A 26,284-nucleotide genomic window follows, 5' to 3' on the forward strand; every position below is an offset into this window, starting at 1 on the left:
CTCCACCGCACCCCCCTCCCCACCACGGTTGCACGGCGGCTCGCTTGTGCTAAAGGGAGAGGGAGAGAACGGGGGAAGGAAAGGAAGCGTGCAACACACACACACGCGCGCGGACCCCCACCAACCCTGCACAAAGCCCGGGAAAGAAGCGGCCAAGGCATGGCTGGGCTGTGCGTGGGAAAGAAAATAAAACGCTCCGCCGATCTGCCTTTTTCTTTTTTTGCAATATGCGCCCACCCGAGTTTCTCGCCTATTTTATTTATTTATAAATTTTTTTTTTTGGTCGCCCCCTCCTTTTCTCCCCCCCAGCCCGGATCGGATCTGATCTTGCAACTGGAAAGGTGGGGAGGGGAAGAGGAGGAGGAGTGGTGGGGGAGGGTCGCCTTTTGCTCGCCCGCTGCCGGGATGGATCGGATTGGGATCCCGCTGCAAAGTTTTTTTTCCTACTCCCCCCCCCTCGCGCCGAGCGCTCAGCCCAAGCTGGGGGACTCTACTTGCAAGGGGGGGGGGATGGAGGATGAGGAGGTCGATCCCCCCACTCCCCGGATTTCTCCTCCTGGAGCGCTGCCCGGAGAAAGAGAGAGAGAGAGAGATAAAGGCAGCCTCGCCCGGGGAGGGGGCCGAGCCGGTGGGCAGATCCGCCGCAGCCTCGGTGGGTGGCCGGTGGGCGACGTCAAAACGCGGGATCCAGGAAGGGAAGGGAGGGAGGGGATCTTCAAAGCCGTCGGGGTGGTTGGGATCGCGGGCGGAGAGGTGGTCGGTGGAAGAGGAGGGGGGGGAGTGGTCGCTCCGCCTGGGGAGGGAGGAGGAAGGAAGGTGGGGGGGCGGCGAACTTAAGCAGGAGAGAACTTGCGGCGGGCGCCCGCTTGGAGAAAGAAGCCGCCACCGCGCTTGGCGCAAGGAAGGGGAAGACCAGCCGCTGCTGGGCGCTCGCTCGCTTTTCGCTGCCTAGCCGGGACTCGCCTCTCCGACTCAGCCAGCCAACCAACCAACCCGGATTCCTGCAGGATCCCGAAAGGAGATCTACTCCCTCCTCCACCGATCTCCCTGCCCGGGAGCCGGGAGGGAAAGCTGGAGAACCGGGGTGGGTGGGGGGATCTGATGCTTTGCTGGATGGTGCCCCGGCAAAAAAACAACAACAACCACCCCGCCACGAGTTTGCAACCGAGGAAAAATCCCGCGGGGGGCTTCTCGTCTTCCATCCATCCCATCTATCCATCCGACCGACTCTCCCCTCCTTGGCTCGGCTAAGCGATGGATTGCCCGGCAGCGCTTCTTCTCTCGTCCTTGGCTCTCTTCGCTCTCTTGCCCCGCGAGGCTGAAGGTGAGTGGAGGGGACTACCGCCCCCATCATCCCCTGACTTCAGTCCGGGGTTTGTGGCGGAGTGGGTGGGGAGGGGAGATTGGGAAAGACAAAACTTAGGGTCTTTCGGGGGAGTTTCCGCGGCGAGGGTCCTATTAGCTTTCTATTCGAGTTCTGTACCTGGCGGGCTTGGGCTTCTCCGACCAGGTGCTCTCCCCCAGGTGTTGGGGACCAGAGGACCTGGCCCAGGTGAAAACCCTCTGCCGCACGTGGGATGGAAGGGGACCGGTAGGGACCGGTAGCAAGTTCCGACTGGCGGACTCCAACTTTCCACCGGCTTGTCCCAAAGCCCAGGGAGATCTTAAGTGATCTTCTCCCTTTGTGTGGAACGCAAGCAAGCCAGCCGGTGGAAGCCTATGGAGATTCTCCAGTCATCCAGTTATCCCAAAAGTGTAACTTGAGTTTCTGGGGGTTTTCTTCGAAGACGTTTCCCTTCTCATCCCAGAAGCTTCTTCGGCTCTTGGATTGAATGCTGGGGGATGGAAGGATCATCCGAGCCGAAGAAACTTCTGGGGTGAGAAGTGAAACCTCTTCAAAGGAAAAAGCAAACAAACAAACAGAAAGTCCAGTGGCCTCTTGGAAAAAGAATAATCCCATCCAATTGGGATAACTGAATGACTGGAGAATCTCCATAGGCTTCCACTGACTGGCTTGCTTGCTTTCCATACAATCGGAGGAAAACATCAATTAAGATCTCCCTGGGTTGAATAGGGATTGGCCCAATTACATTGCAACCCCCGGGGATGGAGTAAACTGCTCCAAGCCCATCTGCAGCCAAGGATTTTTGGAGTCCCTGTTTACTCATTGTTGGGAAAAATGCGAACAGTTACTGCCCTTTTTTCAAAGCTTCCAGTTTTTGGGGGGGTTTTGGAGTTTGTTTTTTTGCCTGATGGTAAATCCTGCCTGATGCTGGGAAGTCTTCGGAAGTTAGAATATAACCGATCCCTGTTCTTTAAATCCAGGTTAGGCATTCTTTGCTAATACCAGATCAGGCTTTCTAGTTGAATTTAGGTTTTTTTTCCTAAATTGAAAAAACAACAACATTCGAAGCTCTGTTTCTAAACTAAGTCTTGTGTGATTCATCAACTTCCAGATGGTCTCCCCAAAATCAAAATGCTTGTCTTTGTGATAGGATATCATTGTGGTGGACAAGTATCAATCCAGTGATTGCTATTATTTTGTCAGAAGAAAGGAATGGTTGTTGTAGAGTGGAACACAGGTAGCAAATATATCATACAAGCATGTCCCGCATCTTTTTGGAGGATTCTCTTCCAAAGTGGACCGTCATTTCTCTCTCAAAAGACATCAAGTTCAGCATTTAATATCTGCATCGTTAAAACAACTCCAAAATTGTTTTCCGTGCTACCCGTTTTCTGATTTCCAAATTAAAATGTCAAACGCAGCACTGGTTTGGTAATGAATTCAGTATCGACTCCTCTGGGGCTGCTTGACTTTTTAATGTATAGGTAATCCTCTACTTACGACCATCCGTTGAAAGGTTGTTGAAAATGACAATGGTGCTGACTTGTTGCAACCAGTTCTTGCTTTAACAACCTTCACAGCATTCCTGCAGCCACACAATCAACATTTGAATGGTTGCCCGCTCAGCATTGTGTTTATGAGACTTGAGGGGGTGTAGTGGCTCGGTGGCAGGGGTGAAATCCAGTAGGTTCTGACAGGTTCTGGAGAACCGGTAGCGGAAATTTTGAGCAGTTTGGAGAACCGGTAGCGGAAATTTTGAGTAGCTCGGAGAACCGGTAGCGGAAATTTTGAGTAGTTCGGCGAACCGGCAAATACCACCTCTGGCTGGCCCCAGAGTGGGGTGGGAATTGAGATTTTGCAATATCCTTCCCCCAGGAGTGGGGAGGGAATGGGGATTTTGCAGTGTTCTTCCCCTGGAGTGAGAGGGAGTGGGGATTTTGCAGTATCTTTCCCCTGGAGTGGGGAGGGAATGGAGATTTTGCAATATCCTTCCCTGGAGTGGGGTGGGAATGAGGATTTTACAATATCCTTCCCCCAGGAGTGGGGAGGGAATGGGGATTTTGCAGTATCCTTTCCCTGCTACGCCCACCAAGCCACACCACACCCACCAAGCCACTCCCACAGAACAGGTAGTAAAAAAAATTGGATTTCACCACTGCCCGGTGGGTAAGACGCTGGGCTTGTCCACTGGAAGGTTGGCAGTTCAAGATCCGAGCGCTGCGCAACAGGGTGAGCTTCCATTTCTGGCTCCAACTTCTGTCCATCTAGCAGTTCGAAAGCATGCAATTGCGAGTAGATAAATAGGTACCACTTTGGTAGGAACGTAACAGTGTTCCATGCGCTTCAGCGTATGGTCATGCCAGCCACATGACCACGGAAGTATCTTCAGACAACACTGGCTTCCTCGGCTAAGAAAGGATGATGAGCAGCGCCCCCTAGAGTCAGGTATGACCAGACAGGGGAAACTTTTACCTTTTTTACTATACTGGCAGTGGTTACCATATGAGATTTTCCCAGGGCATTTCTGACAAACAGTGAGGGAACCCAGATTCGTTTTACAGCCATACGATTCACGTAACAACTGTGGCGATTCACTTAATGACCGTGGCAAAAAAGGTTGTAAAATTGGGTGTGGCTCACTTAATGACCACATTGCTTAGTGACGGAAGTTCTGGTCCCAATTGTGGTAAGTCAAGGATTATCTGTATGTACGTAATGGATAAAGCGTGTGTTCATTTTGTGCTACTTCTATACAGATAGTGCTCCACTTACGACGGTTCATTTAGTGACCGTTCAAAGTTAACAACGGCACTGAAAAAAATGTGGTTTATGACTGTTCTTTTTTATGACCGTTGCAACCTCCCCGTGATCATGTGGATTAAAAAGTGGGGAAGCCACAAGTCACTTAACGGCCGGGTTACTAACTTTATTAACTGCAGGGATTCACTTAACAACTGTGGCAAGAAAAGACGTAAAATGGGGCAAAACTTGCTTAACAAATGTCTCACTTAACAATGGAAATGTTGGGTTCAATTGAGATCGTAAGTCAAGGATTACCTGGACGTTGTCTCTCACATTGACGGTATTTATACAAACTAAAACAAGTGAGATTTAAACCAGGGGTCTCCAACCTTGGCAACTTTAAGCCTGGAGGACTTCAACTCCCAGAATGCCCCAGCCAGCAAAGCTGGCTGGGGAATTCTGGGAGTTGAAGTCCCCCAGGCTTAAAGTTGCCAAAGTTGGAGACCCCTGATTTAAAGGGTGCTTTCACTGGCTTGGATAGAAAGCACTCCAAAAATATGTAGTCCTCGACTTACGACCACAATTGAGCTCAGAATTTATATTGCTAAGTAAGAAGAAACTTGTGAAGTGAGTTTCGCCCCATTTTACGACTTTCCTTGAGTCGCCGCAGCTGTTGAACTAGTTACACGGTTGTTAAGTGAATCTAGCTTCTTCCCCCATCGACTTTGCTTGTCAGAAGGTCGCAAAAGGGGATCCCATGACCCCCCCCCGGGATACTGCGACCGTCATAAATGTGAGTCAGTTGTCAAGCATCCAAATGTAAATCGCGTGACTGGGGGGATGCTACAAGGGTCGTAAGTGTGAGAAATGGTCACAAGTCACTTTTTTCCAGTGTTTTTTTTTTTTTTGGAAAAAAAGTTTTCTATTTTAGTTCAAATAGACATATTATAAATGTAGAGTCTCTTATCCATTGTTAATCATATATATACTATACTATTTACATTTTCATCTCATCATCCTAAGCGATTTTTTTAAAAAAAAGAATATATATATATATATATACCGGTATAAGGAGAAATTTCCTGACAGTTAGAACAATTAATAAGTGGAACGACTTGCCTTCAGAAGTTGTGAATGCTCCAACACTGGAAATTTTTAAGAAAATGTTGGATAACCATCTGTCTGAGATGGTGTAGGGTTTCCTGCCTGGGCAGGGGGTTGGACTAGAAGGCCTCCAAGGTCCCTTCCAACTCTGATGTTATGTTATGTTATGTTATGTTATATATTCAGGGCTGCTCTTCAACCAATTCTTTTCACTTGTTTTACAACAATCCTTCTTTTCTTTCTTCTCTCTTTTCCTTCCCTCCCTTCTTCCTTTTCTACTTTCTTCTTTCCTCCTCTCCTTCCCCTTCCCATTGCTCACTCCTCGCTTCTTCCCCCCCCCTTTCTAACCTTCTCTCCTACTCTTTTTTTTCCTTTCTTCCTCTCCTTTTCCCTTTCTTCTCTTCCTCTCTCCCCTTCTCCCCTCTTATCTCCCCTCTACTCTTTCCATTCTCTCTCCCTTTTTGTTTTCATTTTCAATTCAATATTTTCCTTATTGGTATCTGAGCAGCTCTGATCTTCTATTCATTTATACTTTCTTTTCAATTCCTTTTCCATTTAGCTGATTTCACATATAACATCATAGTTCTACATTTACGTAATAGCATTTTTTCCTTCCCCCTTTTCCCATTTACATGGGTGTCATCTGAGTTTCTATTCCTTTTTCGTCTTTTCTCTCATTTACTTTTACGGTATCTAGTTTGTTAGCCTACCACCTTTTATTCATATTTCTTTTCTAACCATAACACTACTAACCAGAGCATATAAAACATTTGCTAGACCAATTCTAGAATACAGCTCGCCTGTTTGGAACCCTCACCACATCTCTGACATCAATACAATTGAACGTGTCCAGAAATATTTTACAAGAAGAGTTCTCCATTCCTCTGAAAACAACAAAATACCTTATCCCACCAGACTTGAAATCCTAGGCTTAGAAAACTTGGAACTCCGTCGCCTTCGACAAGACCTAAGTTTAACTCACAGAATCATCTATTGTAATGTCCTTCCTGTTAAAGACTACTTCAGCTTTAATTGCAATAATACTAGAGCAACTAATAGATTTAAACTTAATGTCAACCGCTTTAATCTAGATTGCAGAAAATATGACTTCTGTAACAGAATCATCAGTGCTTGGAATACTTTACCTGACTCTGTGGTCTCTTCCCATAATCCTAAAAGCTTTATCCAAAAACTTTCTACTATTGACCTCACCCCATTCCTAAGAGGACCATAAGGGGCGTGCATAAGCGCACAAACATGCCTACCATTCCTGTCCTATTGTTTTTCTTTTCTTCTTCCTATATATATGCTTATACCTCCTTATATTTACTCATATATGTTTATATACTATATAATCTTTTGTATGATTCCTACATATATTGTTGTGACAAAATAAAATAAATAAATAAATAAATAAATATATAAATATATAAAAAGTTTTTCCCGGTGTTATTGTGACTTCAAGTGGTCACTGAATGAACTGTTGTAAGTCGAGAACTACCTGTAAAGAGATCTCGAATAGATTAATCCTGTTGCTGATAAATTTAAGGGTACCTTCCCCAGATGTAGAGGCTTGTGAAAAAACACAATTTCCTATGCAATACTGTGCTAGGTTCTTTCCTAAAGTTGGAAGTGCCACAGTCCAGGCAGAGAGAGAGAGAGAGAGGCATGATGGACTTGGGTCTATGAGGATTAATTCTTGGAAACCTTGCATAATTTATGGCAGCGGGCAATAAATCTTACAGATGATTATACTGCACAATGAACTTATTTCCTATCCTCACCTTGGATTATTTTCAGAGAGGAGCAAGATTGATGTCTCTCCTTCAGAGGGGCTTGTCATCGAAGGGGGATCATCTGGAACTTATGCATGGGACAATGCACAAAATCCCCTTTCACTGGCTTCCTTCTTCTACAGCCAAGTCATCGAGAGTGTTTGTGTGTTTCAGTTGTCTTACGTTGGCCATCAAAGCGCAGACAAAAGTTGGTGCGATATGCCCTTGTAATGCCCCCATCATGTTTTAGATTAGGAGTCTTCAAACTTGGTAACTTTTAAGGCTTGTGGACTTCAAGTCCCAGAATTCCTCAGGCAACATGGCTGCCTGAGGAATTCTGGGAGTTGAAGTCCACAGGTCTTAAAAGTTGCTAAATTTATTTATTTATTTATTTATTTATTATTTAAATTTGTATACCGCCCTTCTCCCGAAGGACTCAGGGCGGTTCACAGCCAAGTAAAAAATACACAATACACTATAAATATTAAAATACAATTAAAAAACTTATTAAATTGGCCACAATTAAAATTTAAAAATAAAAACCCATTAAAAACCCATAAACTTAAAAAAACTAACCCAGTCCAGCGCAGATGAATAAGTGAGTTTTAAGCTCGCGGCGAAAGGTTCGGAGGTCCGGAAGTTGACGAAGTCCTGGGGAGAGTTCGCCCAGAGGGCGGAGCCCCACAGAGAAGGCCCTTCCCCTGGGTGTCGCCAGACGACACTGTCGCGCCGACGGCACCCTGAGGAGTCCCTCTCTGTGAGAGCGCACGGGTCGGTGAGAGGCATTCGGTAGCAGCAGGCGGTCCCGTAGATAACCCGGCCCTATGCCATGGAGTGCTTTAAAGACGTTCACCAACACCTTGAAGCGCACCCGGATTGGGCAATCCCTGCTTTAGATCAGAAGGTTCGTTTGCACCAGAAACAGAGGTGGGCTGCTGCCGGTTCGGACCGATTCAGGCGAACCGGTTGTTCCACTAATCGGCTGGGCCCGCCAACCAGGGGTGGGTTCTACTTACCTTTACTACCGGTTTGCAACGGGACCGCGCGCAGAAGCTTCCTGATGACGTCCAGGTCAGTGGGCGGAGCCTTCCACCGGTTTTACTACCGGTAAAACCGGCGAACCGATCTGAATCTGGGGCAACCCACCACTGCCACCCACCCACCCCGGTGCTATCCTGTCCTATATATCTCACTCTCTGGATCGCTCACTCTGCCCAAACAGCCCAGCTGATTTCCACGCCTTGCCCGCTCTAGTCACCGTGGCTGTCCTGAAAAAATATGCTGGAAGCCACGCACATGAAATTGCCATGTCTTTGAAACCATGCGCAAGCGCTCCCCTTTTTGGTTCTGTACTAGGCGAACTGGTTGTTAAATTATGCGAAGCCCACCTCTGACCAGAAGTATCTGGAAGAGAACTTGGGGTGGGAATGGGGATTGGAAAGGGGTGTTTTCCTCTTGAAATTAGGGAGTTTAAGACCACCGAGTTGAAGTATTCGGTCATGCAAAATCGCTATTTTTCTAGCCTGACAACTTCAAGATATATGGACTTCAACTCCCAGAATTCCCCGCTTTGAGGCCATTTTGTACAAAAATCAGTTGCTCTCAAAAGCTGAAGGGATAGTTCTCGTTGAGTGACCCCTGTATGGGACCAGCAACTAAGTTATAAAGCGAAGGGGTCTCTAACCACGACTGTTCCTACGATCTTACTTCAGCTTTCCTTTGCTTTATGGACCTGCGAAGGTCGTAAATGTGAGGGCCTGGCACAAAGTTACTTTTGCATTGTTGCAAATGTGAACAGTCGCTGTATGGGGCAGTCGCTTAAATGAGGACTGCCTGTTTCTGCCTTGGTTCTTTGGGGATCAATATTTCTGGTTGTGTTGTGAAAGTGCCTTTCAGAATGTTATTTTATGCAGTTTCTTGCCATCATTTGTTATCCCTTCCGTTGGGGTCGCTAATCACCCTGCCAATAAAAGTGCGTATAGTCAAGGCTCTGGCTTTCCCAGTTGCAATGTATAGCTGTGAAAGTTGGACTATAAGAAAGGCTGAGCGCCAAAGAATTGAGGCCTTTGAACTCTGGTGCTGAAGAAGACTCTGCGAGTCCCTTGGACTGCCAGGCGATCCAACCGGTCAGTCCTAGAGGTGATCAACCCTGACTGCTCTTTAGAAGTCCAGATCCTGAAGAGGAAACTCAAATATTTGGCCACCTAATCAGAAGGAAGGACTTACTGGAGAAGAGCCTAATGCTGGGAAAGATTGAGGGCAAAAGAAGAAAGGGACGACAGAGAACAAGGTGGCTGGATGGGGTCACTGAAGCAGTCGGCGTGAGCTTCAATGGACTCCAGAGGATGGTAGAGGACAGGAAGGCCTGGAGGAACGTCGTCCATGGGGTCGCGATGGGTCATGCACAACTTCTCAACTAACAACAACAATAACAACAGTCCTTCGGGAGAAGGGCGGTATAAAAATCGAATAAATAATAATAATAATAATAATAATAACAACAACAGCAACAAAAGAAGCACCAGTTATGGTTCTTATATTCATAAGGGAGCGAAGATGTGTAGGGAAGGGATGGAAAACTGACAGGTGGCTTATACAAGATCCAGGATGTTCCCACCCTCTAGGAAGCTGTTCTTTTAACACTTGGAAAAGTATTTTAGGTGGTGCCAGTGAAAAGACAAGGGTTCTTTTCTGCTGTTTTCTTCTTCTTCTCCTTAATGGAAATTATTTTTGGAGGAAAACACTGCTCTTCTTGGAGCGTGGAAATTGCATCAATAAATTTATATCTCTGTAATAAAAGTGGGATTTTGGAAACCTACGTGTTCTGACCCAGTTCCCCAAACACGACAAACCCTCTGAAGTTAACTCAAAGATTCCTTTATTAGGAACGCCAGCAAAAAGTTTCTCTCACAATGCCGGCTAACAAGTCTGTCCGGCACAGAGATGAATGATTGTCTGCCACATCTATTCATCTCCACCCCCTGCCTTTTATCCCTAGAGCTAGGGTGGGGCTTCGCTAGCAGCGGTGGCTCTTCTATCCAAGGATCAGCCCATGGATTTCCACTCCTCTCCTCTCCTCTGCCTTCTGCTCATCCATGCATCAGCCACTGGACGCAGCTGTTCCAGTCACCTCCAGACCTGGGAGGCTGTTGACCAGCGGTGAAATCCAATTTTTTTTTACTACTAGTTCTGTAGGTGTGGCTTGGTGGGCATGGTGTGGCTTGGTGGGCGTGGCTTGGTGGGCGTAGCAGGGGAAGGATACTGCAAAAACTCCATTCCCATCCCACTCCAGGGCAAAGATAACGCAAAATTTCCATTCCCACCCAACTCTGAGGCCAGCCAGAGATGGTATTTGCTGATTCGCCGAACTGCTCAAAATTTCTGCTACCGGTTCTCCAGAGCCTGTCAGAACCTGCTGGATTTCACCCCTGCTGTTGACTCTCCATCTGAGGGCTGACGGATGGCCCAGGCTCCCCCTCTATCTCTCTCTCTCCCAGCTCCATTCCCTCCATTCCCTCTTCCCCATCGGAGCTCTCAGGTTGCCTTGATGCTGTCCCTAACTCCCATGCTTCCTCCTCCTCTAAGTCGGCTGCTGGAGGGACCGGCGATAGAAACCACAACACTAAGCTAGAATGTGATGGCGATGCCTTGGCCAGTTACGGCCTTCCAGCCTCAGTTTCCTGTCTTTAAAACAGGAATGATAACCGTGGCTTTGCATACAGTAATTCTGGCCCTGGCATTTCTGGTTGAATCAGTCAGGAATTCTTCAGCTGTGCCGGCTAGGGAATGATGGGAGTTGCAGTCCAGGGCTCCTGAAGAACCCCAGATGAAGGAAAAAGAATGGGAAACGTAATTTTTTCTGCCCCAAAGTTGCAAATCGGCATCTACAACGCTGAGCTAAAAGAAGAAAAAAACTTCATCTGGAAGATGGCGGCCTGTGATTTGGAGTGTGGAAGTAGTACAGGTGATCCTCGAGTTACGACCGTTTGTTTAACAACTGTTCAAAGTTACGTCAAGACTGAAAAAGAGTGACATACAACTGGTCCTCACACTTACAACTGTCGTCGTGCCCCTGCGGTCTCGTGGTCGAAATTCAGGCACTTGGCAACTGACATGTACTTACGATGGTTCCAGTGGGATCCCATGATCGCCATTTGCGACCTACTCGGGCAACTTCCAACAAGGAAAACGAGTGAGAGAAAGCCAGATTCACTCAACAACCACACAATTCACTTAATCACTGTGGCAAAAAGAAAAAAAAAAGGTCATAAGATCGTGTGTGACACTTAACGTCTTCCCTGCCTATCAACGGAAGTTCTGGCCCCAATGACGGTCGTAAGTCAAGGACTACCTGTAATTATAGTTGTATTTATAAATGCATTTATTACTAAAAGTACTCCAGGCGTAAAAAACCACAGTTGTAAAATATATTACCCTTAATTAAAGATTTATCATATAAAATAAGGCGCCTCCAAATGAAATGGTTCGAGGGTATATAACAGTGATGGCTAACCTTTTCCGGACCAAGTGCATGTGTACCCGAACCCCCAAAATGCAATGCATGCACAGCCCCTGCGCGTGTGCTCCCCCACATGCACGCGTCCCCCGCACGTCCCCACAGGCAGATGCCCCCACGTGTTCCCTGCCCAGTGGTGAAATTCAAATTCTTTTACTAACGGTTCTGTGGGCGTGGCTTGGTGGGTGTAGGCGTGGCTTGAGGGGCGTGGCAGGAGAAGGATACTGCGAAATCCCCATTCCCACCCCACTCCAGGGGAAGGATACTGCAAAATCCCCATTCCCATCCACTCTGGGGCCAGCCAGAGGTGGTATTCGCTGGTTCTCCGAACTACTCAAAATTTCCGCTACCGGTTCTCCAGAACCTGCTGGATTTCACCCCTGGTCCCATCCCATGCCCCGTGCATGTGCGCCCCGCACATGCATGTACGGCCCCCCTGCACGCGTCCCCTTTGCACATGTGCAGCAGAGATCCCAAAGACCAGCTGGCCAGCGGGACGTGCACGAGCATGCGCAGCAGAGTTGAACTGGGGCGACGGCCCACGTACCATCAGAGAGGGTGCTACGTGCCACCTCTGGTATATGTGCCATAGGCTTGCCATCACGGATATATTAATCACAGCTTTTAGTGACTCCAAGAAACGGAAGAATTCTATTTCTTTTAAAACAGCTTCGCGGGCCCCTCCTGAAAATCGGCACTTTTAAATTCCTGTATTTTACATCTCTCTTCCCCGATGTGATTTCCAAGTCCTTTGGTTGTACAAATGTGTCTCTTCCCACAGTTTGTTTGTTTGTTTGTTTGTTTTGTCACACAGTATATATAAGCAAAAGCATGAAATAACTATACAATATATAAGCATATATATAAGTATGAGTATGTAATAATTATATTAATTGGATATAACGAAAGGAAACAACAGGACGGGAATGGTAGGCATGCTGGTGCTCTTATGCACGCCCCTTACAGACCTCTTAGGAATGGGGTGAGGTCAATGGTAGACAGTTTTTGGTTGAAGCTTTGGGGATTTTGGGAAGAGACCACAGAGTCAGGTAGTGCATTCCAGGCATTAACAGCTCTGTTACTGAAGTCATATTTTCTGCAATCAAGATTGGAGTGGTTATCATTAAGCTTAAATCTATTGTTTGCTCGTGTATTGTTGCACTTGTATTGTATTGTATTGTTTTTGTTTTTTGTTTTTTTTTGTTTTTTTACATTTATACCCCGCCCTTCTCCGAAGACTCAGGCGGCTTACAGTGTATAAGGCAATAGTCTCATTCTATTTGTATATTTTTACAAAGTCAACTTATTGCCCCCCCAACAATCTGGGTCCTCATTTTACCTACCTTATAAAGGATGGAAGGCTGAGTCAACCTTGGGCCGGGCTTGAACCTGCAGTAATTGCAGGCTTTGTGTTCTTAATAACAGGCTTTACCAGCCTGAGCTATTGTATTGTATTGTATTGTGTATTGTTGAAGTTCCACAAGAGAGATGATAAAGAGCAGTAGTAAAACACTACCGGCCGTAACCGATATTGCTAATTCTCACAACCTCCCGTTCATTTAAATCCCCAGATATTAGATAACCTGAAATCTTTTAAGGCAGAAACACCGGGATTTGGATTAAAGTGCCCATTTCTCTCAAGGTCCTGTTCAATATCCTGTGTATTTAAGCCTGGAAATGCATGACTGACCTGCCTAAAATGCCTTTGAGAAAAGTTTGAAAGTTTTGAGTGGTTGTTTATGGTGGGGGGAGGTATGCATTAGCTTTCTGCTCCTCCTCCTGCTCCTGGGCATTGGGCGACATAGTTAATCTCCCCCTCCCTCCCTTTCCTTTTGTTTTCATTCATTATTCATCCCGGTCTAGAGAAAGAAAGAAAAAAACAGCTGCTTGTAAAGGACAGGAAGGAATGCCAATTAAATGTGCGGAAACACTTCGATCCGAGGAATTGTCTGCCTCAGCCAACCTGGGGAAGTCCGGATGTTGGCCAGGAGCGACGAGTCTACAAATCAAATACCTTCAGTACATAAAAAAAGTTCGGCTCAAGCTGATCGAGGTATTAGAGATTGGCAGGAATAGTACAGATACACTTCAACTTAACAGCTGTTCGTTTTGTGACCAGAATGAACGACGGCACGGAAAAATGTGTTGCAACCAGGGGCGAAATCCAGCAGGTTCTGACAGGTTCTGGAGAACCGGTAGCGGAAATTTTGAGTAGTTCGGAGAACCGGCAAATATACCACCTCTGGCTGGCCCCAGGAGTGGGGTGGGAATGGAGATTTTGCAATATCCTTCCCCCCAGGAGTGGGGAGGGAATGGGGATTTTGCAGTATCCTTCCACTGGAGTGGGGAGGGAATGGGGATTTTGCAATATCCTTGCCCCAGGAGTGGGGAGGGAATGGGGATTTTGTAGTATCCTTCCACTGGAGTGTGGAGGGAATGGGGATTTTGCAATATCCTTCCCCCAGGAGTGGGGAAGGAATGGGGATTTTGCAGTATACTTTCACGGGAGTGGGGTGGGAATGGAGATTTTGCAATATTTTTCCCCCAGGAGTGGGTTGAAATGGAGATTTTGCAGTATTTTATTTATTTATTTATTAATCACATTTATATACCGCCCAATCTCCCGAGGGACTCAGGGCGGTTCACAGGCAAGTAAAAGACATATAAATACACACTAAAACCACATTTAAAAAACTTATTCTACAAAGCCGAATTAAAAAGCAATATAAATAATAAAAACCCATTTAAAACCAATATAAATTTAAAAACTAATCCAGTCCTGCGCAAATGAATAAGTGTGTTTTAAGCTCGCGACGGAAGGTTCGGAGGTCCGGAAGTTGACGGAGTCCTGGGGGAAGTTCGTTCCAGAGGGTGGGAGCCCCACAGAAGGCCCTTCCCTGGGTGTCGCCAGACGGCACTGCCTAGCTGGCGGCACCCTGAGGAGTCCCTCTCTGTGAGGCGCATGGGTCGGTGAGAGGTATTCGGTAGCAGTAGGCGGTCCCGTAAATAGCCCGGCCCTATGCCATGGAGCGCTTTAAAGATGGTCACCAAAACCTTGAAGCGCACCCGGAAGGCCACAGGTAGCCAGTGCAGTCTGCGCAGGATAGGTGTCACACGGGAGCCACGAGGGGCTCCCTCTATCACCCGCGCAGCCGCATTCTGGACTAACTGGAGCCTCCGGATGCCCCTCAAGGGGAGCCCCATGTAGAGAGCATTGCAGTAATCCAGACGAGACGTCACGAGGGCGTGAGTGACCGTGCATAAGGCATCCCGGTCTAGAAAGGGGCGCAACTGGCGCACCAGGCGAACCTGGTGGAAAGCTCTCCTGGAGACGGCCGCCAAATGATCTTCAAAAGACAGCCGTTCATCCAGGAGGACGCCTAAGTTGCGCACCCTCTCCATCGGGGCCAATGACTCGCCCCCAACAGTCAGCCGTGGACTCAGCTGACTGTACCGGGATGCCGGCATCCACAGCCACTCTGTCTTGGAGGGATTGAGCTTGAGCCTGTTTCTCCCCATCCAGACCCGTACGGCTTCCAAACACCGGGACAGCACTTTGATAGCTTCGTTGGGGTGGCCCGGTGTGGAAAAGTACAGCTGGGGTCATCAGCGTACAGCTGGTACCTCACACCGAAGCCACTGATGATCTCACCCAGCGGCTTCATATAGATGTTGAACAGAAGGGGCGAGAGAATCGACCCCTGCGGCACCCCACAAGTGAGTATCCTTCCCCTGCCATGCCCACCAAGCCACACCCACAGAACCGGTAGTTAAACAAATTGAATTCCATCGCTGCTTACGACCGTTTTGCACCATTACAACCTGATCAAAATTTGGAGGCTTGGCAACTGGTTCATATTTATGACCGTTACAGTGGCTGAAGGTCATGTGATCCTCCTTTCGCGACCTCCTCACAAGCAAGGTCAGTGGAGGAAATAGGGTTCATTTAACAACCGGGTTACTCAATTTATCATCTGTGATGATTCACTTAACAACTGCATCAAGAAAAGTTGCTAAAACATGGGACAAAGCTCGCTTAAAGCATGTCTCACTTAACAATATAAATTCTGGCCTCAATTATGGTCATAAGTGGAGGACTGCCAGTACTAATCTCTTACTCTTGGCTTTCATTCACATGCCCTCCTTCCGATACCATGTAATATGGGGATAATAGTACTGTTCTATTTTATGGTATGGTTGTTTACATGGTGGAAGGAAGGACGAAGACCTGATTTCTGTTCCAACCTGGAGATTTGGGATCGTGAATTTGAAGATAGCTGTTCTGTCCCCCCTCGCCTCCGTCCGAGCGATGGCTTAATTAGCCGGCACTATCAGCTCTGGCAGCAAACTAGCGAGTGTCTGCCAAGTGTCTCTGTTATCTCCCTTGATGCCGATGAGTCAACAACCAGTACTTCAGCTCTTAATTAAGCAGTTGATTTGCCTGCTATGAAGAGGCATAGCAGCTCTTTCTGTTTTATATCCTGTGGGGTGTGGCTGCATGACTCAGTACTTCCTAGGCCTGCCCCATCCCTGCTTCTGTTGTTCCCATCTCTCCTGCCTACGAAACCTCGGGTCCAGCCAGGCCTGATTGCCATCAGCTGGGTCTGGAGGCGTGGCGGGGGGGGGGAAGAGTCAGGGGACGGAGGCCTCATTATCTCTTCCACCTGGCGTGCCTCTGGCTCCTGGAGCTGAGCCAGGGAAGCCTGTGCTCCTGAGGTAAGTCCTGATGGCCCTTCCCTCTCACTTTCCAAGTCACTTTCTAGCAGGGGGCCCAGCTTGGGGGGGCGCAGACACAACACTAGCAGACTTCTTGCATCAGAAGATTCCTAGCTGGGGAAGGTAGTTACAAGCATGGTAGATGTCTTCTGAGGATGAGTTCAATCTTTTCCTCTTTCCTTGTAGTCCGGCAATGTCCCAGGAAAATGTATGCGAAGGTTTGGTCTAGTGATAAGGGCACCAGGTTAGAAGCCAGGAGACAGTAAGTTCTAGTGCTGCCTTAGGCATGAAAGCTGGCTAAACTGACTTTGGGCCAATCACCAGGAGATGGTGAGTTCTAGTCCCGCCTTAGGCAGGAAACCTGACTGGGTGACTTTGGACCAATCACCAGGAGGCAGGGAGATCTAGTTCTGTTTTAGGCATGAAAGCTAGCTTGCTGGCTTTGGGCCGATCACCAGGAGATTGTGAGTTCTAGTCCTGCCTTAGGCATGAAAGCCAGCTGGGAAATTTTGGGCCAATCACCAGGAGACAGTGAGTTGTAGTCCCGCCTTAGGCAGGAAACATGACAGAGTGACTTTGGCCCAATCACCAAGAGATAGTGAGTTCTAGTGCTGTTTTAGGCATGAAAGCCAGCTGGGAGATTTTGGGCCAATCACCAGGAGACTGAGTTCTAGTCCTGCCTTAGGCAGGAAAGCTGCTTGGGTGACTTTAAGCTATTCCCTCTCTATCAGCCCAATCCACCTCACAGGATTGTGGTTATGGGGGGGGGGAAAGAGGAAGGGTTATTGTGTGTGTTTGCCACCTTGATTTATTTATAAAAAATAATAAGGGACGGTTGTAAAGAAATAGGGTCGTGCAATAGGTCCTATTCCAGAACTTTGTCCAATGCTAGTTGTTGGAGTTATTCTGTTTTGTTCTAATAAGAAGGACCATCTATAAGGAAGAGTGAAGATGGTCTATAGATAATGCTTGACTTATGACCACGATTTTTATTTATTTATTATTTTTATTTTATTTGTCAAGGACATATTAGGTAATGTAAATATAAGCATGAATTGAATACATAAAATAGATACGAATAAAAGGGAACATTAGGACAGGGACGGTAGGCACGCTGGTGCTCTTATGCACGCCCCTTACAGACCTCTTAGGAATGGGGTGAGGTCAACAGTAGACAGTTTAAGCTTAAAGTTTTGGGGGTTTGGGGAAGAAACTACAGAGTCAGGTAGTGCATTCCAGGCATTGACCGCTCTGTTACTGAAGTCATATTTTCTGCAATCAAGTTTGGAGCGGTTTACCTTGAGTTTGTATCTGTTATTTGCTCATGTATTGTTGTGGTTGAAGCTGAAGTAGTCGTTGACAAGTAGGACATTGTAGCTGATGATTTTATGAAGTACGCTTAAGTCATACCGAAGGCGGCATAGTTCTAAGTTTTCTAAGCCTAGAATTTCAAGTCTGGTGGCATAAGGTATTTTGTTGCGAGCAGAGGAGTGGAGGACTCTTCTTGTGAATATTTCTGGACACGTCCGATTGTATTTATGTCCAATATGTAGTGCAGGTTCCAGACAGATGAGCTGTATTTGAGAATTGGTCTAGCAAATGTTTTGTATGCTCTGTTAGTAGTGCAATATTACCAGAGAAGAAGCTACATGTCGTGTCCCACTCCTCCGCTGACGGCTGGGTCCGGGAAATCCGAATCAGGCTTGCCTCTGCAGCTCTGCCCAAAGTCCTAGCAAAGTCCTCAGAGCAGGCAGACCAGTAAGTGACTTCAGCAAGATAAGTTTAGACTTTGCCTGACTCAGAGACTGCCAGAAAGTAGCTCCTTTATATAGGCCATGGGGTGTGGCTCCATGACTCAGCACTCATTAAGGCCTGCTCCTCCCTTCCCTCTGTTGCCTCCGCCTCTCCAATCTTCTGATGCGAGGGTCACTCCAATCAGCTGTTCTTGGGAGTAAACCCTCCTCAGGCTCACCTGCTGTGGATGAGGGGGAGGGGTCTAGCTGCTCCGTTTGCCTGGGCATGGAGTCAGGGCTGGGGCAGGGAGATGCTCCTTCTTCTGCAGTTTGTGGGGGCATGGAGCCAGGACTTGGGCCGGAAGGCATACATTCCTCAGTGTTGGGGAGCAGGTAAGAAGGCCCCGGCTGCTCTGAGGGCGGGCAAGACACAACACTACACCAGATTAGGTTTAGAACCCTTAATGCCTTTTTGGCGATGTTGTTACAGTGGGCTTTGGCACTTAGATCATTAGATATGAGTACTCCAAGGTCCTTGACAGAGTGAGGGTCATCTACAAGGTCGTGTCCACTCAGCTTGTATTTTGTGTTCTGGTTCTTTTTGCCAATGTTTAAGACAGAGCATTTATTGCTTGAGATTTGGAGTTGCCAATTGTTTGACCATTCCGACACAAACTCAAGGTCTTTTTGAAGGGTAGCAGCATTGTTGGTGGTGTTAAATATTTTTACATTGTCCGCAGAGAGAAAGGCTAAGAGAACTCTTAGGTCTTTTCCAATTGTCGTGTCCCCCTCCCCCTCCGACAACCGGGTCTAGGAAGTCCGTATCAAGCGTGGCAACGAAGCCTCTGCAGCTTGTAAAATTCCTTCAAGGTTTATCAGGGCACGCAGGAGTCCAAGTTGTGATAGCAGCAAACAAGATGAGACTTGCTTGACTTAAGGTTGGAATGCCAAAAGCAGGTCCTTTATATAGGCTGTGGGGTGTGGCTCCATGACTCAGCATTTATCCAGGCCTGCTCCTCCCTTTCTTCTGCTGGCGTCACCTCTCAGATCTCCGGAAGTGAGGATCCTCCCACTTTGAATTCTCTTCAGCTGGATCTGCTGTCAGTAATTCCAGCACGTGGCTGGCTTCTGGCTCACGTGGCTGTAGGAGTGAGGTTTATCTGGTTTGTTTGTTCATTCCTGGAATCCTCTCCGGGCATGGGGCCAGGGCTGGGGGCTGGGGGCTGGAGGCATGACAGGCCGTTCATCTTCATTATCAGACTCGGAGTCTGATAACAGGCCCGGGTGTAGATGGGAGGGGCCAGGCTGAGGAGAGGAGGGAGGACGAGGCACAACACCAATTCTATGATTCTTGGCAACCCCAATGCTAGCTGTGCGAGTTACTCTAATAAGAAGGACCATATGTAAGGAAGAGTGAAGATGGTCTATAGATAATGCTTGACTTATGAGCACAATTGAGCCCAACATTTCTGTTGCTAAGCAGGACAGTTCTTAAGTGAGGTTTGCTCCATTTTATGAGCTTTCTTGCCACAGTTGTTAAGTGAATCACTGCAATTGTTGTTAGTAAAGGGGATTGCAGGACCCCGGGACACTGCAACCGTCATAAATTTGAGTCAATTGCCAAGCGTCTGAATTTTGATCATGTGATCATGGGCTTGCTGCAATGACCGTAAGTGTGAAAAAATGATTATAAGTCACTTTTTTTCAGTGCCACTGTAACTTTGGTCACTAAATGAACTGTTGTAAGTCAAGGACTATCCAAATTGAACTCGGAACTTCTCCCTTGGAATGCAGCTTTCAATGCGTTCATGCGGTAAACAGCCGACGGTTGGAAATTGAAAAAAGAGAGCATTCAAAAACCTTTCTTGTGGGCAAGTCAAATTATTCGCAAATCAGGTGAAGGATTAGCGTGGCATTACCAGCCTTGTGTCTTTGTCTGCAAAAGAAGCAAAGGCTATCTGGGGTTAGAAACACTTGTGAGAATTAATTTGTTGCCCCAAAATAAGTATATTAGATAATAGATAAAGTAGAAAAATGTGGGTTGGACAGCACCACCACCAGATGGATCCGTAACTGGCTGACCAACCGCACTCAACGTGTAGTCCTCAACGGAACTACATCCACATGGAGGGAAGTATGTAGCGGAGTACCCCAAGGCTCTGTTTTAGGCCCAGTACTCTTTAACATCTTCATCAATGACTTGGACGAGGGGATAGATGTGGAACTCATCAAATTTGCAGATGACACCAAGCTGGCAGGAATAGCCAACACTCAAGAAGATAGGCTCAAGTTACAGAAAGATCTTGACAGACTTGAACATTGGGCGCTATCTAACAAAATGAAATTCAACAGTGAAAAAAGTAAGGTTCTACATTTAGGCAAAAAAACCAAAATGCACAGGTACCGTATATGTGGTACCTTGCTCAATAGTAGTACCTGTGAGAGGGATCTTGGAGTCCTAGTGGACAACCATTTAGATATGAGCCAGCAGTGCCTGCTGCTAAAAAAGCCAACACAGTTCTGGGCTGCATAAACAGAGGGATAGAATCAAGATCACGTGAAGTGTTAGTGCCACTTTATAATGCCTTGGTAAGGCCACACTTGGAATACTGCATTCAGTTTTGGTCGCCACGATGTAAAAAAGATGCTGAGACTCTAGAAAGAGTGCAGAGAAGAGCAACAAAGATGATTAGGGGACTGGAGGCTAAAACATATGAAGAACGGTTGCAGGAACTGGGTATGTCTAGTTTAATGAAAAGAAGGACTAGGGGAGACATGATAGCAGTGTTCTAATATCTCAGGGGCTGCCACAGAGAAGTGGGAGTTGGGCTGTTCTGTTGGGTAGAACAAGAAGCAATGGGTGGAAACTGATCAAGGAAAGAAGCAACTTAGAACTAAGGAGAAATTTCCTGACAGTTAGAACAATTAATAAGTGGAACGACTTGCCTGCAGAAGTTGTGAATGCTCCAACACTGGAAATTTTTAAGAAAATGTTGGATAACCATCTGTCTGAGATGATGTAGGGTTTCCTGCCTGGGCAGGGGGTTGGACTAGAAGGCCTCCAAGGTCCCTTCCAACTCTGTTGTTATTATTAAGTACGTCTGGGGTGGGGGGAGTTTTATAAGATGATCCTGGGACAGAACGAAGCTGCAGTTTGTCTGGCCTGAAGTGTTCATGTGTGTTTGTGTTTTAGTGAACGAATGAGCAGAAACTAGCTAAGACAACTAGAAAATGCAAGTACTCTTTTTTTTCCATTTTCCATTAAATTATTAAATGAAATTATCACATTTTACATTAAAGAGGATAGTGTAGCAAGCAGAACTTACACGACTACAGAATAAACACCTTAAAAATGAAAAAATAAAATAAAATTTGAAAAGTGTAGAAAAAGAAAGAACATCATCCCAACAAGCATTGTATAACCAACATTAACAATTTATTACTCGTCTCTTGAAATATAACCAAACCATTCCTTATCTCGCTCCAGTTTCTATAAACCCATCTGTAGCACTTCATGCGATCACCCTTTGAGATCTTAGCAGCCGGCTTCCGACAAATGAAGTCCATGGAGGAAGCCAGATTGTGTGATTCACTTAACAACCGCAGTGATTTGCCTAACAACGGTGATATAAAAAAATAAAAGGTCATGAAATCAAGCACGGCTCGTTTAGCAATGGAAATGAAGGACCCAACTGCGGTCGTAAATTGAGGACTATTGTCGTGTCCCACTCCCCCTCCGACGGCCGAGTCTGGGAAGTCGGTATCAAGCGTGGCCATGAAGCCTCTGCAGCTTTGCCAAATTCCTTTCAGATTTCTCAGGGCAGGCAGGAATCCAAGGTGTGACTTCAGCAAACCAGATGAGACTTTGCTTGACTCAAGGAATGCCAAAAAGCAGATCCTTTATATAGGTCATGGGGTGTGGCTCCATGACTCAGCACTTATCCAGGCCTGCCCCTCCCTTCTTTTTGCTCACGTCGCCTCTCAATTTTCCGGAAGCGGGGAACCGTCCACTGTGAATTTCCTTCCTCCTGATCTGCTGCCGCCAATCCTAGCACGTGGCTGACTTCGTGCTCACACACTGTAGGAGTGAGGTTTGTTTGTTCATTCCTGACATTCTGTCCGGGCATGGTGCCAGGGCTGGGGGCTGGAGGCATGCCAGGCCGTTCCTCTTCATTATCAGACTCTGAATAGCAGATGGGAGGGGCCCGGCTGAGGAGAGGAGGGAGGACAAGGCACAAAACTATCCGTATACCCAATGTCATGGTTGACTTGCTACGCAGCACTACTCGCAACCAGACAACAATGGGAGGGAGGAGGGAAGCCATTGGAAGGTGATCTGTCCTCACTACACGGTAGCCTGTGTGCAGTTCGACATGCAGCTAAACCCACCGATCTTCCAATAAAACAGACTGTGTGCATAGATCTGGATGCTTTATTGAAAGAAAAGGATATGGTGAAACTGGGAAAATAAGGACACATACAATGAGAACCAAATACAAGATAGGCAGTATCGAGTTACTGCTGAACATAACTAAATACAAGCAATCTAAATCTCACCAGCCATACTCTGTGCGTGGGATGTGGGTTTGTCCTTGGATGACCATGTGCCACAGATTAAGATGGACTCTTCTTTGTGCTTCTGCCTTCTCCAAATGCTAAAGGAAATGGACTCTGGCTTCCCAACGTGAAATTGTTTTGAGTGTGCCGGCTGATGGGTAATGGGGTAGGGTCAGCTTCAAACAATATACTTGATACCCAAATTCCAAGGTCATTGACTGGGAACGTCCGAGGCAGACGGGCCATTTCCAAAATAAAGCAAGTGCAACTGATCGGTGGACAATGGATGATGGGAGGTCCAGGGAAGGAAAAGGAAAAGAATTCCTATGCTGTTTGCGCGCGAACATGTCAGAACTGGCTTTTCTACTTCTGTACCCATATGGCTTTTCAGTAAAGTTATATCCATGGAGAAAAAAATGTCCAAGAGGTTGTAGAAAAAATGCTTTTAAAAGGCTCTGATGATTCCAACTGAGCCATGTGATCATCAGAGCCTTTTTTTTAACTTTTAAAAGCATTTTTTCGGCGGAAGAAAAATTGCTTTTAAAAGTAACAAAAAAAACCCCCTCTGATGATCGCACAGCTTAGCTGGGCATGGTGAGGGGGCAGGGATTTTTGCTACCGGTTCTCCGAACCACCCGCCACCATTGCTACCGGATTGGGCGATCCGCTCCGAACCGGGAGCATTTCACCCCTGCTCCTTCCCCTCCTTCCCCTCCCCCTTCCTCCTCATCTGCACAAACCCCACTCCCTTCTAGCACTGATGTTGTTACCTAGTTCGGGCAATGAAACGTCAAGCAAGCTCAGAGAGCACCCAAGACCCCTCCAATGGAAAACCACTTCACTCAGCTTAGTGATATTCACAATACTCCAAGCTGGCTCTCCATGTCTCGAGGCACCCTGTTTGGAAATGCCATGACCTTCTTCTGTAAGTTTGCTTGTAATCTTAGATGGGGCTGTCTGGCTGTGTCTTGATCTGTGGTTAAGGACCTTATTACACAATTAAGACCTGGAAAAATCCCAGGAAGCGATGTTACTCTCTTATAGAATTATTAACAAGGATTGGCAGTCTTCAATGCTGGCTGCTTTATTTATACATATTAATGGCTCAGCACGTTTTTTTCTGTCGACTGGAAACATGCCATTCTCATCCCTTCCCAAACAGAGCAAAACAAAACGGAAGCAAGTTTGATCCAAAGAACCACCTACCCTTTAATTTGCTTAATATAATCAGTAAATTGTCTATCGGATATCTCTATCTAGAATTACTAGATTGCGTATGAAGTGAAAATATTCTCATTGAGGAACAGGTTAGCTTAAAAAGGGACAATTGTACAAATTTCTATCTGGGTCTTTCACCATTTAGTTGAAAAATATTCCCCCGGAGGTTCCTTCTATGTATGTAGCCTTTGTTGATTTCAAATCGGCTTCTGATTTCTAAATATGAGCCAGCCGTGTACAGCAGCTGCCAAAAAAAGCCAACACAGTTCTAGGCTGCATAAACAGAGGGATAGAATCATGATCACGTGAAGTGTTAATACCACTTTATAATACCTTGGTAAGGCCACACTTGGAATATTGCATCCAGTTTTGGTCGCCACGATGTAAAAAAAGATGTGGAGACTCTAGAACCGTGGTTCTCAACCTTTATAGTGCTGCGACCCCTTTAATACAATTCCCCACGATGTGGCGACCCTTTTAATACAATTCCCCATGATGTGGTGACCCCAACCGTAAAATTATTTTCGTTTTGAATTTATCGCGCCTGAAGCAGTATTGGCTAGCGATCTGAACTGCTTGCAATTGCCTTGAGGACGGAGGCATTAAAGCGGAGACTCCTCCCCTATTAAGTTTATCGCGCCTGAAGCCAGATTAGGCTAGCGATTGGGAGTGATTGCAGCTGGCTTGAGAGGGAGAGATCAGAGCAAAGATTTCTCTCTTTTTTAATTCTTTGCGCCTGAAGCCGAATTCGGCTAGCGATTTCAAGAGCCTGCAGCTGGCTTGTGGAATCAACCATTGGAACGCGATTCTTCGACTCGCAATTATACTTCCCATATTTCCGATGGTCTTAGGCGACCCCTGGCAAATCGTCATTCGACCCCACAACGGGGTCCCGACCCGCAGGTTGAGAACTGCTGCTCTAGAACGCGTGCAGAGAAGAGCACTCAAGATGTTTAGGGGACTGGAGGCTAAAACATATGAAGAACGGTTGCAGGAACTGGGTATGTTTAATGAAAAGAAGGACTAGAGGAGACATGATAGCAGTGTTCCAATATCTCAGGGGCTGCCCCAAAGAAGAGGGAGTCAAGCTATTCTCCAAAGCCCCTGAGGGCAGGACAAGAAGCAATGGGTGGAAACTCATCAAGGAGAGAAGCAACTTGGAACTAAGGAGACATTTCCTGACAGTTAGAACAATTAATAAGTTGGAACAACTTGCCTCCAGAAGCTGTGAATACTCCAACACTAGAAGTTTTAAAGAAGATATTGGATAAACATTTGTCTGAAGTGGTGTAGGGTTTCCTGCCTAAGCAGGGGGTAGGACTAGAAGACCTCCAAGGTCCCTTCCAACTCTGTAATTCTAAATTCTGATTTGATCTCAAGGTAGAGATAGTGAAGGGAAAGGGGGCTTCCGCTTTTTCATCTAAAACTTTCAAACAAAAAGATAAAAACCAACACAAATCTATCTGAAGTAAGGAAGGAAAAAGAAAGAAAAAGCAAAATGTAGAAACAAAAAAGTTGAAGAAAAAATGGAAAAGAAAGTAAAAAGATATATATCTATATATAGCTATATATATAAAAAAGTGGCTTTTGATATTCCTCATAACAGTTACAAGTACAATATGTTTTAGCCACTCTGTCTAAAGCTACATCATATTGCTCTTCTTTCTATAATCTATCCCATCTAATCATCAGAGCCATAAATCACAAATTCATTTTTTTTATTTTTACACAAAAAGTCCATAAGAGGCTTCCAGATATTAATAAATGAAAAACTAAGGTTTTTTTCCCACCCATAGATAAAAGGCTGTTCCTTCTCAGTCGTTCTCCCTACTCTTACACCTTTTGGACAGCTGGATACATCTGCTAAATGCACTCCCACGTTTAGCTTGCGGTCACTCACAGCCCTGGAAAACAGCCACACTCAAATCACCTTCAACCGAACAGTGAGGCACAAGCGGTTCTTTGGAATATAGGGAGACCCAGTGAATTTAAAACACAAGAGTCTTTGATTAGACTCTTGAATAGAATAAAAGAGTTGGAAGGGACCTTGGTGGGATTGGAAGTTGGCAAATGGGCCGTCTTCGGTCTCTGGGGGGAGTGGGGTGGAGAAGGCCGTTTTTGCCCTCCCCAGACTCCTAGAAAGGCTCTTTCTTTCTCTCCCCCTCTGTCTCTTCCTCTCTCTTTCCCTCACTCTCTTTCTCTCTCTCTCCCCCCTCCCCCACCTCTCTGTCACTCACTCACACACACACACAAACACACACACACGGGGTGGGTTCTACTTACTTTTACTACCGGTTCGCATTGTCCCTGTGTGCTCTTCTACCTTTGCGCAGAAGCTTCTATGGATGCACAGATCACTTTTGATGATGTTTGGGTCAGTGGGCGGAGCCTATCGGTTCTATAGAACCGGTGCAAACTAGGGGACAACCCATCACTGACACACACACACATTCTCATACCTAGTATTACACACACTCATCCACACTTACCCATATCGTTTTCTAGATTGGCAGGCACTAGCCCAAGGGAAGGAAGCCGCCAAGTCTGGATCCAAAGATGAGTCAAAGAGTTGGGTGGG

General features: G+C 46.5%; 1 protein-coding gene across 1 annotated transcript in view; it reads left to right on the forward strand.

Annotated features, from left to right (window-relative positions):
* Positions 1 to 857: 857 nt before the first annotated feature.
* FRAS1 (Fraser extracellular matrix complex subunit 1) overlaps positions 858 to 26,284 on the forward strand; it is a 548,508-nt gene continuing 523,081 nt past the window's right edge. The window contains exon 1 of the mRNA XM_058193082.1: positions 858 to 1,324. Coding sequence (XP_058049065.1) covers positions 1,255 to 1,324 — 70 coding nt within the window. The 5' untranslated portion in view covers positions 858 to 1,254. The remainder of the gene's footprint in view (positions 1,325 to 26,284) is intronic.

Source organism: Ahaetulla prasina, chromosome 8 (assembly GCF_028640845.1).
Source record: "Ahaetulla prasina isolate Xishuangbanna chromosome 8, ASM2864084v1, whole genome shotgun sequence".
Lineage (NCBI taxonomy): Eukaryota > Metazoa > Chordata > Lepidosauria > Squamata > Colubridae > Ahaetulla > Ahaetulla prasina.